Here is a 13,023-nt window from a genome sequence, read left to right as displayed (position 1 = left end):
AATGAATACAGGGGGTTGAGGAATGAAATGTTTATGTGCACAGGAGAGTGGACACTAGATAAAGTAGAAGGATGATACAATAACCTAGGCAAAAAGTAACTGGAGTCCGAAATAGGGTTAAAGACTCTAGAAACTAGAAGGAAGACAAATACGAGTTTCACTGTGGATTCAGATAGTTTGCCAACTGGTCGTATGTTGAAAGAGGTTAGTTTAGCTTTTTTCCTTCAACAAAATTAGTGTATACGCTTTCATTAAAACAAAATTTAGGGGCGCCTGGGTGGCTCAGTCGGTTAAGTGTCCGACTTCGGCTCGGGTCATGATCTCACGGTCCGTGAGTTCGAGCCCTGCATCGGGCTCTGTGCTGACTGCTCAGAGCCTGGAGCCTGTTTCAGATTCTGTGTCTCCCTCTCTCTCTGATCCTCCCCTGTTCATGCTCTGTCTCTCTCTGTCTCAAAAATAAACGTTAAAAAAAGAAATTAAAAAAAAAATTTAAATAGTACAGAGTGACATTAAATAGAAAAATGTCTTCTGTCTTATTCTTAGTCCCTCAATGTAATATTTACTCATTTCTGCTTTTATTTCAACTGGCTACTGCAGTAATTCTAAATAATATATTCATACTGCTTAGTATAAACTAAGAATCTAATCTCATGACCATGTGCACAAGGAGACAAGGAAAATGTTCACTGTGTATAATTTGTAACAGTGAAAAACTGAAAACAACTTATAAGTTCAACAAAAGAAAAGTAAACACATAGTATAAATACTCAAATGACAAAAGGCTACATACATCAATACAAATATAAAAAATGTTAAGTGAAAAAGAAAGTTGCAGAAGCAAAGCTTTAATATATTAAGTACTACGACTAAGTAGATAAAAATAATACACATGAAAGTATAAACACACATGCTCAAGTACCATAAACAAATTCAAGAGGGAAGGACAGAAAATACATAGGTGTGTTATGTTTTATTTAAAAAAAAAAAAAAAAAAAGCTCTGAAGGACAGCAGATGGGACACAGACATTTGTTTTATTGTTCTCTATCAATTTTCTTTTAAACAGAAACATTCTGTACCTTTATTTTCTTTTCAAATTTTTATTTAAGTTCTGTTAACACACAGCCCAATACTGGTTTCAGGAGTAGCAATCAGGGATTCATCACTTACATGTAACACCCAGTGCGCATCACAACAAGGGCCCTCCTTAATACCCATCACCCAATTAACCCATCCCCTACCCAAATCCCTCCATCAACCCTCAGTTTGTTCTCTATCTTTTAAAAGTCTCTTCTTCTGGTTTGTCTCCTTCTCTCTCTCATCCCCACCCCCCATATGTTCCTCTGCTTTGTTTCTTAAATTCCATATATGAGTGAAATCATATGGTCATACCTTTATTTTAGAAGAAAAAAAACTTACATTAAATACTGAATGTATTACAAGGATTCTTCTGTAATCTACTAATTCTTCTGAGTATCACTTCAGATTTTGGGTATCACTTCAGAAAAAGCTATTTCATTCTGGCGTTATTTACCACCCTACTGACCTCTGCTGGTCCAACAAGGGTGAGGATACTGCAGTTGCCTTCCTGTCTTTCTTGCTTGCTGAAGATGACGATTTAGGGCTTGACTTTCGCTTTGGAGATTTGCTTGACTTTCTTAGAGAAGGAGATGGAGATAATTTTGATCGAATCACTTCTGGTGAAACCTTTTAAAAGAATTCAGTAGATCAATTAGAAACTCCTTCAATCATGGGTGTTATAATCAGATAACAAAGCAGGTGTTTCTAAATCATACCAAAATTCAAATGAAATATTAAGTGCTGTTATAGCCACCAAGTGTTAGTCTGACTTCTAAACATGTGCTTTTAACCAATATGCTAATTACAATTACCTGCCCTAACATAACACTATTATTAACAAAGCAAACCAAAATTATACAATTTCAAAATCTCCTCAGAAAAATCACAAATTACATTCCAATAAATTGTACCCCTACTCTTTAAAAAATAAACAAGTATTCTAGACATGGCTTAGGCCTAAGAAACAGACATACATAGATTCAAATCCCATTTAACATTAGCCGGTGAATCTATGCAGCACAACCTTAGTTTTTTCACCTGTCCAAAAGCAAAAATATTTCCTATTTATCTAATAGAGTAATGTGAATATTAACATGTAGTTGATTTACAGTAACGTGATCAACTTATCAACATCCTGATACAATTTAAGACACAACAAATAGCTAATGAGTTCTCTGATCAATACCCATGTTGATACTAATTGCTAACATGTATTTCAATAGCATACCTCCTTTTTAATAATAATTTCTTCTCTCTTGTCCATGTTTTCTTGTTCGAGCTTCATTAATTCCCTCTGTATCTTCTGACGCTTCATTTCCAATGACAACTCATGAACATAATCATAATTAATATCTCCATTGTCAGAATCTTTAAGATAAAATTCCATTACTTGTCAGAAACCATCAAAATTATCTACACCAAAAATTAGAGAAATTTTTTCAACTAATTTTTTATGCAAATTAAAATGGTGGTCTTTCATTAGAATAACATACTTCTCAAAGATAAAAAATATATACTGTTTCTATAAAGGGTTAAAATCAGCATGGCTGATTTCTTTATGAAACGCCAAACATTTTTTTTTTTTTTTAATTTTTTTTTTTTCAACGTTTATTTATTTTTGGGACAGAGAGACACAGAGCATGAACGGGGGAAGGGCAGAGAGAGAGGGAGACACAGAATCGGAAACAGGCTCCAGGCTCCGAGCCATCAGCCCAGAGCCTGACGTGGGGCTCGAACTCACGGACCGCGAGATCGTGACCTGGCTGAAGTCGGACGCTTAACCGACTGCGCCACCCAGGCGCCCCAAAACGCCAAACATTTTTAAGACACTTGGGTTTTCTTAAAGTGATTTTGGGTTGTCTGGCAGTTGGGTTTTTGGTTAGGAGATGGGATTTCACAATTTTACCGTTAAAAAACTCACATGTAAATTCTAAGTATTAAAAATACCAAAGCCTTCAGTATTTCAGGCTGTATATATGATTTCATTATGTCCTTGACTTTCTTTTTTTTTTTTTTAATTTTTTTTTTTCAACGTTTATTTATTTTTGGGACAGAGAGACACAGAGCATGAACGGGGGAGGGGCAGAGAGAGAGGGAGACACAGAATCGGAAACAGGCTCCAGGCTCTGAGCCATCAGCCCAGAGCCCGACGCGGGGCTCGAACTCACGGACCGCGAGATCGTGACCTGGCTGAAGTCGGACGCTTAACCGACTGCGCCACCCAGGCGCCCCATGTCCTTGACTTTCTTAAAGATTCATCAGTATTTTTTTTTTTCAACGTTTATTTATTTTTGGGACAGAGAGAGACAGAGCATGAACGGGGGAGGGGCAGAGAGAGAGGGAGACACAGAATCGGAAACAGGCTCCAGGCTCTGAGCCATCAGCCCAGAGCCTGACGCGGGGCTCGAACTCACAGACCGCGAGATCGTGACCTGGTGAAGTCGGACGCTTAACCGACTGCGCCACCCAGGCGCCCCAAGATTCATCAGTATTAAATGAAGGTAGCATTAGGTGTCCTACATTGCTTCCATATTTCTTTTTTATTAGTGACACAACTGATTTGTATCTAAAACTAAAGTTTGGTAATTTTAACACTAATGTGTACATGATCTAACATCCGAAAGATCTGTAACTTTTCCATTATAAGCGATTTGTGACAGTTCCTTAGATCAGAACTGTCCATCTCCTCAACAGATGTGGTACGATGTCTCTATTTCCATTCATTTTTTCCAGTGGAAGAAATATAAAGACTTGTTAAGGAAAAAAAAAAAAAAAAACAGGAAAGAAAAAGAAAGAATGATGTGCAGAGCTATTCCTTCGCAACGTGCAGAAGTTTTCGGGGGCTACTGGCACTGTCACCCAGCCTCTCACCCTCATTTGTTATATATAAATGCCAAAGAGCCTAGAGGAAGGAATTTCAGTGACTCTTATCCTAACACATGACAATGTTGGGCTACACTGATAACAAACTGAGGTGCCTTTTCTAACTTTTCTAACTTTTGACACTGAAGATCACCATTCCTTAACCTGGGGTAAAGAAATAAAATGAAGAACTAAAAAACGACGATGGTAAATAGTCCTATTTGACTGTCGAAAACACAAGAAAATGAACATCATTGTCGTGTACAGATCAAATACATTATAATGCCAACTATCCATTTATTTGCTTGGGAACAGAGAGGGTAACTACATATCCTCTATCTGTGTAACTAAATTGATTGCTCATCTTATATTGGAAGATGATGACAATTTTTCAGTAAATATATAAAATAGACTAAATCACATTTTTCAGTCAGAAAGCAATTACTAAATATTTAAGGACTATATTTACTAGATATAATTTACTATATTTAAGAACTATATTTACTAGATAAAATGATTGGAGATACTGAATTTAATTAAATAATGGCTATCTGTATACTATTTTGTACTCTGAGACACTTTGTATCAATGAATAATAGGGTTCAAAGATTCAGTTTGACAGTATTCTCAAATTGCTAGCAGATAAAATTCCATAGCTAAATACTAAGTATGTATAAAACAAAGGGAAGAGTAATTAATTGTGAAGAATGATTTATAGTGTTTTTAATGGTATTATCAATAATACCCTGCACCCCTCTAAAAACTACTACCTGGAAATATCACCAATATAGAACACAGGTAAGAAATGAAAAGCTGGCTTTCAGTCCTTCAATCCCCAGCTATCCTACCAAAGGGGTAAGCCTGAACAGTTAAAATATATGTCAGAGTCAATGTACTATAATATATTTTGCTCAGATGAAAAGCTCTCTAGTCTTTACTCAGATACGATTTATTCTTATTTTATGCATAGCTATTATAAACAAAAGGAAGATGTCTTCCTAGCCTATAAGGAGATGAAATACAAAACAGACATGATGCAACCTGACAAAAAAAAAAGAAGTCTGAAACCATTTAATAAATTTAGAAAACATGTCTCATACCTTGAGGTTATCATTATAACTGCCTAATAAAAACTGATTCATATAGATAGATTAGTCTAAGTCATTAGAAAAATATTAAATACAATTAAAATGGCATATTTTACAAGGCAGCTATTTTTAAAAATATATAATACAAAAATACAATACGTAAGGTTGACATTCCTCATACATACGGAGTTCTTACTGATTGAAAGGAGAATGCAAGGACATGAACAGGCAATTCACAAAAAGAAGGAAATGCAAATGGTACCTAAATATGCCTTTTTCATGTATTAAAGAGGTACTTTTTTCTAATTATAGTATTAGGTATTAGCAAAGGTATAGATAAAAGGTATGTTCACTCTTTGAAGGTTAACAATGCAAACTAGGACACTGGGACATCTATCTTGGAAAGTAATTAGGCAATGTGGGTAAAAGCCTTAAAAACATTAATACCCTTTAATAAAACAATTTTACTTCTAGTAATCTGTTTTATGCAAATAATCATAGAAATATACAAGGTATACGTATATGGATTAAAGACTGTACGGTTGAGTATTTGCTTCTGTCTTTAATAGATACATTCTCACTATTAAAAGTGTTAATTCTTGGGGCGCCTGGGTGGCTCGGTCGGTTAAGCATCCGACTTCGGCTCAGGTCATGATCTCACAGTTCGTGGGTTCGAGCCCCGCGCCGTGCTCTGTGCTGACCGCTCAGAGCCTGGAGCCTGTTTCGGATTCTGTGTCTCCCTCTCTCTCTGCCCCTCCCCTGTTCATGCTTTGTCTCTGTCTCAAACATAAATAAACGTTAAAATTCAAAAAAAAAAAAGTGTTAATTCTTAAGTACACAGGGTGAATGGAGAAATTCCATTACACTCCTCCCACTGCTACCTTACTCCAGTGATAACAATGTTACTAGTTTAGTGTTGTATGCATAAAAATAAACCTTTATATTTATGCTCTTTAAAATAATGGGACTAAAACTACACACAATGCCCTATAGAAATACCTTTCCACATCATACAAAGAGGAACCATTTTAACATCTGAAAAGCATTTCATAATATGAACACATTATAATTTAGTGAACCAGTTTCCTTCTGATACACATTGTTTTTAATATTTTGCTCTATAAACAAGACTTCAATGGACATTCTGACACCTTCCTTGGTTCACAAGTGCAAAGTATTTCTTTAGAGCAGATTTTTTTTTTTTTAATGTTTATTTATTTTGAGAGAGAGTAAGCTAGTGAAAGAACGGTGAGCAGGTGAGGGGCAATGAGAGAGGGAGAGAATCCCAAGCATGCCCAATGCTATCAGTGCACAGAGCCTGATGGGGTACTTGAACGGTGAGATCATGACCCAAGCCAAAATCAAGAGTCAGATGCTTAACCAACTGAGGCACCCAGGTGCCCCTAGAACAGATTTTGTAAGCTACAGAGTTGCTGGATCAAAGAGAAGTGTAACTTTATTTTTAATATTACCAAACTACACCTCAAAACAGCTTTTACCAATGGAAACTCCCATTTCTAAGGTTTATATTTTTCATTTCTGTCAATTTGAAGGATAAAAAATGCTACCTTTTTATTTTTCTTGACTTCCTTCTGTAGTAAGCCTGAGTAACAACTGACCATTTCTATTTCCTCTATGAATTACCTATTTAATTTTTTTTTGCCCATTTATCAACTGGACTGTATTTTCCTTTTATTTGTGGAGCTCATTATATGTGTATATAGTACTTTTACCATGTGCTTATACATGTTATACATGGTAAATATGTCCTTTTGGTGATCTACTTCTTAATTATTAAACTGTAGTTTAGCTACACAGAAAATTTAAATCTTTATGTACTCAAATAAGGCTTCTGGGTTTTATGCCTTACTTCAGGAGAATGTACCCACCTATAAGGTTACCAAATACGTTCATTTATTTCCTCTTCTACTGCAATGACACTTTTCCTTTTTATGTTACTGCACTAGTCAGTATGGTAAACAAATAAGACGAAGTTTAAGGAACCAATTAAAAAACAGACTTGGGGGGCGCCTGGGTGGCGCAGTCGGTTAAGTGTCCGACTTCAGCCAGGTCACGATCTCACGGTCCCTGAGTTCGAGCCCAGTGTCAGGCTCTGGGCTGATGGCTCAGAGCCTGGAGCCTGTTTCCGATTCTGTGTCTCCCTCTCTCTCTGCCCCTCCCCCGTTCATGCTCTGTCTCTCTCTGTCCCAAAAATAAATAAACGTTGAAAAAAAAAAAAAACAAAAAACAGACTTGGGGGTAAGGAGTTGGAAATACAGGCAGCAACCAGATAATGAAAAGTTCTGTACAGTAAGAATTTGTACTTGGTTCCTGAAGGCAATGGGAAATCCAAATTTTATTTGCTTTTTTTTTTTTTTAATGTTTGCTTATTTTTGAGAGACAGAGCATGAGTGGGGGAGGGGCAGAGAGAGAGAGGGAGACATGGAATCCAAAGCAGGCTCCAGGCTCTGAGCTGTCAGCACAGAGCCCAATGCAGGGCTCAAACTCACATACCATGAGATCATGACCCAAGCCTAAGTCGGACGCTTAACCAACTGAGCCAGCCAGGCACCCCGGGAAATCCAAATTTTATGCAGAGGAATGAAGACATTTATTCTTTCAAAAGAGCATTCTGGAACTCAGAGAGTGGAAGAAGATATTCACAATATGTATATCTGATAAAAGATCTTATATCCAAAGTATATAAAGAATTCTAAACAATTAAGAAAACAGGTAATGCAATACAATAGGCAAGTCTGGAACACACAGTTTACAAAATAGATTGTACAGTGGTCAATAAACGTGAAAAAGTTGTCAATTTTATTAGTCATTAGGGAAATGCACACTAGAACCACAATAAGATACCACACACCTCCAGAATGGCTAAGATGAAAAAGATAAAAAGTACCATATGAAAAATAATCATTTTTAATTTGACATTATCTACCAAAGATGAACATATGCAAACTCCATGATCTAGCAATCCAATTTCCAGGCATAAGATGAAGAGACATGGGTACAAGTTTAGCAAAAGATAGGATTAAGAACAGTAACAGCACCCTACTCATAACTGTTCAAAATTAGAAATTATTCAAATGTTTAGCACCATTAGAATGGATAAATTATGACATATTCATACAATGAAATCCTATACAGCTATAATAATTAATAAACTACAACTATGTGCAATAAATAATACAGTTAATCTCAAATATATTGTAAGCAAAGGAAGCTAAACATAAAAAGAGTACTGCTATATATTCCATTTATACAGAGCTCAAAAACAGACAAAACTAATCAATGGTGGTAGAAATCAGGGTAGTAGTTATCTCTGGGAGGTGAGGGTTGGGAGTTAGTGACTGGAAAGGGAGCACAAAGGGGTTTATGGGATCCTATTAATTTTCTATTTATTGACTTGGGTACAGATTATACAAGTTTGTTCTGTCTGTGAAAATTCAGTGAGTTGCACACATGAATCATGCACTCTTCTGGATGTATACTACACTTCAGTTAAAAAAATTCTTTTCAGATTATTCTGGCTTTCAAGTGGAGAATAAATTAGAAGACAAGATTAATAACTTCAAGGCATGAGATTAGGAGGCTATTGTGGTAAAATATATTTGTATGCAGTAAACAAATATCTTAACTAAAATATTAGTAGTCATTTAGAAAAATGGGTGGTTCTGAAAGATAGGCAGAAATCTCAGAACTCTGTAAACATCTAGGGTGAGGGGAAGAAATATCAAATAATAACTCCCAGGCTTTGGGGGACCCAGTAGAAAGTGGTAGTCTTAGGGAACTCAGATAGAGAGATCCAGTTGACAGATGCCTCAACTGAGAGCTCCAGATACTGGATTCATTAACACACAGATGCTAATGACGCCCTGAAAGGATGACTTCATCTGGAAGGAAAAATTAAAATTGAGAAGAGGTGGCTAGGCAAAGGGAAAACAACTGAAAGCAGAAGCCACTTCTAGAAACAAGTGGTTCTCAAAGAGGGGTCTGAGGACTCCTCAGGATCTCCAAAACAATTCTTGGAGTTTCAGAAGATCAAAAATATTTCTACAATACTACATCACTTGGGTGGCTGGTCTACTATTCTCTCCTGGGTATACAGCCGGGTTTTCCAAAAGTCACATGATACGCAATACCATTAACAGATTGAATGCGGAACCAGACATAAAAATCTAGATGTCTTCAACTAAGCCAGATGTTAAAAAGATTTACAAAAACATGTAAAACACTGTCCCCTCCTTGTGATTTTATTTTTAGTTTCCAAAACCAATCTATTTTCTATAAAAGTATATGCTGGGCTTATTATTTTCACTGTTCAATGAATTCATAAATTAGTATTTAAAAAATTTCTCAGATTCGATTTCTAATATGGCAAGAATTAAAACAAATAACCCACTAAGTCAAAAGCTGTTTGGGATCCTTAAAAAAAGTGAAAGTGTCATAAGACCAAAAAGTTTGAGAAATACTAATACAAAGCAATTTCTTCTGAGTCTAGCTAAAACTGCTATTCACGTTAGATTTAAAACGTAGAAAGTCTATTAAATTGGTTCAGTGTCATTATCTGGAGATTGAGATGACTATATCCATGCTTCAATATTCTTCCAAACATGTTTTAATCCACAGAGACAAAATATCAAAACCTGTGAGTTCAAATCAAGAGAAAACTGTAATAGCCATGTGTAGATTTTATATGTAAAACTATTATAAAAGGCATCTACTCACCTTTTAAATGATTTTTGTATAGTAAAATCACTTTAGTTTTTTTAAAGATGATAGCCTAGAGCAAAACCTTGGGAATCAACATTTAAGGGATAGATAAAACACAAGGAGCCTCCGTTCAAGACTGGAGGGCTTCAAAGGAAGACAGAAAAACTGAAGAGTGATAGATGAAATCCAAGGACAAAGTGTTTCAAAAAGGCTCTCGAATGCTGCAGAAAGATTACAGAATAGAGACAAGTATCAGGGTGCCTTGGTAGCTCAGTCACAGTTTGGCTCAGGTCATGATCTCACAGTTCATGGGTTGTAACCCTGTATATGGCTGTCTGCTGACAGCTGGGAGCCTGGAGCCTGATTTGGATTCTGTGTCTCACTCTCTCTCTGTCTCTCTCCTGTTCACGCTGTGTCTCTCTCTCTCAAAAATAAATAAACAATTAAAAAAAAGAGAGAGAGAGAGAGAGACAAGTATGTCTCTATTTATTTAGCAAAGAGGAGGTCATCAGTGACCTTGAAAAGCCATTTTACTGAAGACATGGGTCAGAAAACTGAGCAAGTATGAGGTGAAAAAAGTAGAGACAGTAAGGCACAGAGTTACTTCACAAATTTAGTTGTAAAGTGGGGATAAGCCAGGTGATGGGTAAAAGTCATGCGGGGAGAAGAGAAAGAGTGTCCAGACGGATGTTAAAGATGTAAAAGAGAATGTATAACAAATGAACAAGACTGCAGAAGGGGGAGGAAATCAGATTCAGGACACAGGAGTAGATAACCTTATATAGCAAGAGGGAGGCTTCTTACAAAGAACAAAAGAGAAAGAATAAAGTTCAGGTGGGGAAAAGAAGACCAGCTTGTAAGTGCGGTAGCAGGAAGTTGAGGGAGTTACTAGATGGTGAGTTGCATCAGCTCTGTGTAGTAAAGAGCAGACAGGAGACATGAGGGTCCACGGGGAGATCTGAGGAGAGAGTCTGAAATAGCTACTATGAAGACAAGGAGGAAAGTCTTCTTAGGCTTTTAAATGGGAATAGAGAAATTTTTATTTTTAAAGATTAAGGGGTATCTAGTATATTTCAGAATATTTCTTATCTGAAAGTAATTAAAATGAAAAGAATGCTGAGTGTGTTTAGCTAATCCCTTCATACTTAGGCAAAGTTCGCTATCCAACCTCAAACAGTCAAGATTTATAGTATTTTATTTCAATATATGAACTATTTAGTCACCTACAATGAGACATTATAGCTGCTTCTACTACTATTTTGTAAGAGGTATTACATTGACTTATGAAATCCCAATAAGCTAATCATAAGGAAATTCCCTATCTGCTCTTAGGAGTAAGTTTTAAGTAGACAACACTGTCCAGAAGTGGAATGGATTTCCTAAAAAAATACTGATGTTCAAATTACAGGAGAGGCATTTAGCATACTTTTGAAGTCTCAGAATAGATCTCTTTAGAGACTGTTCTTCAATGTAACAGTAAATATTTTAGGCTTACAGACTGTTGGCTCTCGTAAGTACTCGACTCATCCACGGTAGGTCAAAAGCAGACACAGGAAATATGTAACCAAATAGGACTGGTTGTGTTCCAATAAAACTTTATTTGCAAACACAGGTGGCTGGCCTACAAACTATAATTTTTTTAACTCTTGGTCTAAGTTTTCAGTTTACTGCTGAGGAACTTGCTTAAATTCTTACATTCTTTAGTTTTGTCATGTGTAAGTAGAGTAACAAAGCTACTGAATTAATGAGGTAATTACATAAATGATACTGAAATGCCCAGCACACCCAAAGCATTCAATAAATGTGACTTTCCTTTCTCTATTTGGTAGTGTGAGGCTCTACTGCTCACCTTCAGAAGGTCATAAAAGTGAAAAAGAACATTCATGGTATGAAAAACAAATGCTAACTTGTTAAATGATGCAAAGATGATTTTGCTATTACTCATGAACAAATCCCTGGTCTCAATTAGTATGTGAATTGGATTTCTTCTGAAAGGTGAAAGTCTACAATTTCTTGGAAATAATTTTCCCAGATCTTTAAGATTTAAAAATCTTATTTTAATATTTTATGTAATACAAACAAAATTTAGGGGCACTAGGGGGGCTCGGTTGAGTGTCTGACTTCGGCTGAGGTCACGATCTCACGGCTCGTGAGTTAAAGTCCCACATGGGACTCGCTGCTGTCAGCACAGAGTCTGCTTTGGATCCTCTGTCCCCACCTCGCCGTCCCTCCCCTGCTTGTGCTCTCAAAAATAAACACTAAAAAAAAATTTAGACTTAATTTTTTAACTTAATTTTTTTTTTAATTAACCCTTAATTTTTTAAGGGCCTAAAAACACTTAGAAAAGTAATACAATTTCAAAGGACTGTGATGCTGCCCAATGAAGTCCTGGGGGCAGGGGGGAAAGGATGGGGAAGTTGAAAAATGCAGTGAGAATAGCCTTCTCTGACTTTGTTCCGCTACCACATGCTATTTTCTGTATTACGACTCATTAAAGTGGAAAGACGGCAGTAAGATGATTCTGAAACGAGGAGATAACAGTTGAAAAGTGTTTTGAAACCCAAAAAGTCTACAAAGTGAATAATCAATAGCTTGACTATATAAGCAAAGATTCTTGCACTCACCATCTCTATTAGTTTCCCATTCTACATTTTCTTCTTCACTTTCGGGAGTTCTCTCCTTAGTGATTTTAATGTCTTCCTTTTCCCTATGTCTCCCTCTCGAAGATTCTTTCTAAAAAGTATATATATATACATACAGATTACCATATTTTTTAAAAATTACAAAATAGTTACTATAATACAGAATATTTCTAGCTTCATCTCTGTTTCATTAAAGAATCTATTTAGCAAATATAATCACTTATCCACTAAGTAGAAGCGACATGTTCTAGTGTAGCACCATAATGAAAACACTGTATTTTATCAAACAGCAACTTGGTAAAAGTAAGGAATAAGATTTTAAAATATACAATGCAAATATTTAATAAGCACTGGATAGTCTAAAACATACCAAGTTTCTACTTCTAAGTTTCTAGGGGGAAAAGACAGTTTAAAATGGATAAAAAGAAACAAAAGGATTTTTAAGTGACTATATTAAAAAATGACTAAAAATGGCTACATTTTTCACAGTAGACTCAGAAATACTGATCTAAAACTTATCATACACTTAATGTAACAGCATTTTCCTGCACACTTAAAGATTAAATCCAAACTCATTTGGTAATTTTACAAATGCTTTTTTAAAAAGATGTTCCCCTATTTTGATGAAATC

General features: G+C 35.9%; 1 protein-coding gene across 2 annotated transcripts in view; it reads right to left on the bottom strand.

Moving 5' to 3' along the window:
- ZC3H13 (zinc finger CCCH-type containing 13) overlaps window positions 1-13,023 on the bottom strand; it is a 98,640-nt gene that overhangs the window by 59,722 nt on the left and 25,895 nt on the right. For both annotated transcript variants that reach the window (XM_030310883.1, XM_032595574.1), the window contains exons 5-7: window positions 12,375-12,483; window positions 2,307-2,446; window positions 1,545-1,705 (exon numbers count right to left, since the gene is read on the bottom strand). In XM_030310883.1, coding sequence (XP_030166743.1) covers window positions 1,545-1,705; window positions 2,307-2,446; window positions 12,375-12,483 — 410 coding nt within the window. The remainder of the gene's footprint in view (window positions 1-1,544; window positions 1,706-2,306; window positions 2,447-12,374; window positions 12,484-13,023) is intronic.

Source organism: Lynx canadensis, chromosome A1, assembly GCF_007474595.2.
Source record: "Lynx canadensis isolate LIC74 chromosome A1, mLynCan4.pri.v2, whole genome shotgun sequence".
Lineage (NCBI taxonomy): Eukaryota > Metazoa > Chordata > Mammalia > Carnivora > Felidae > Lynx > Lynx canadensis.
Note: the sequence above shows the minus strand (reverse complement) of the source record. Positions and strands in the feature narration are given on the sequence as shown.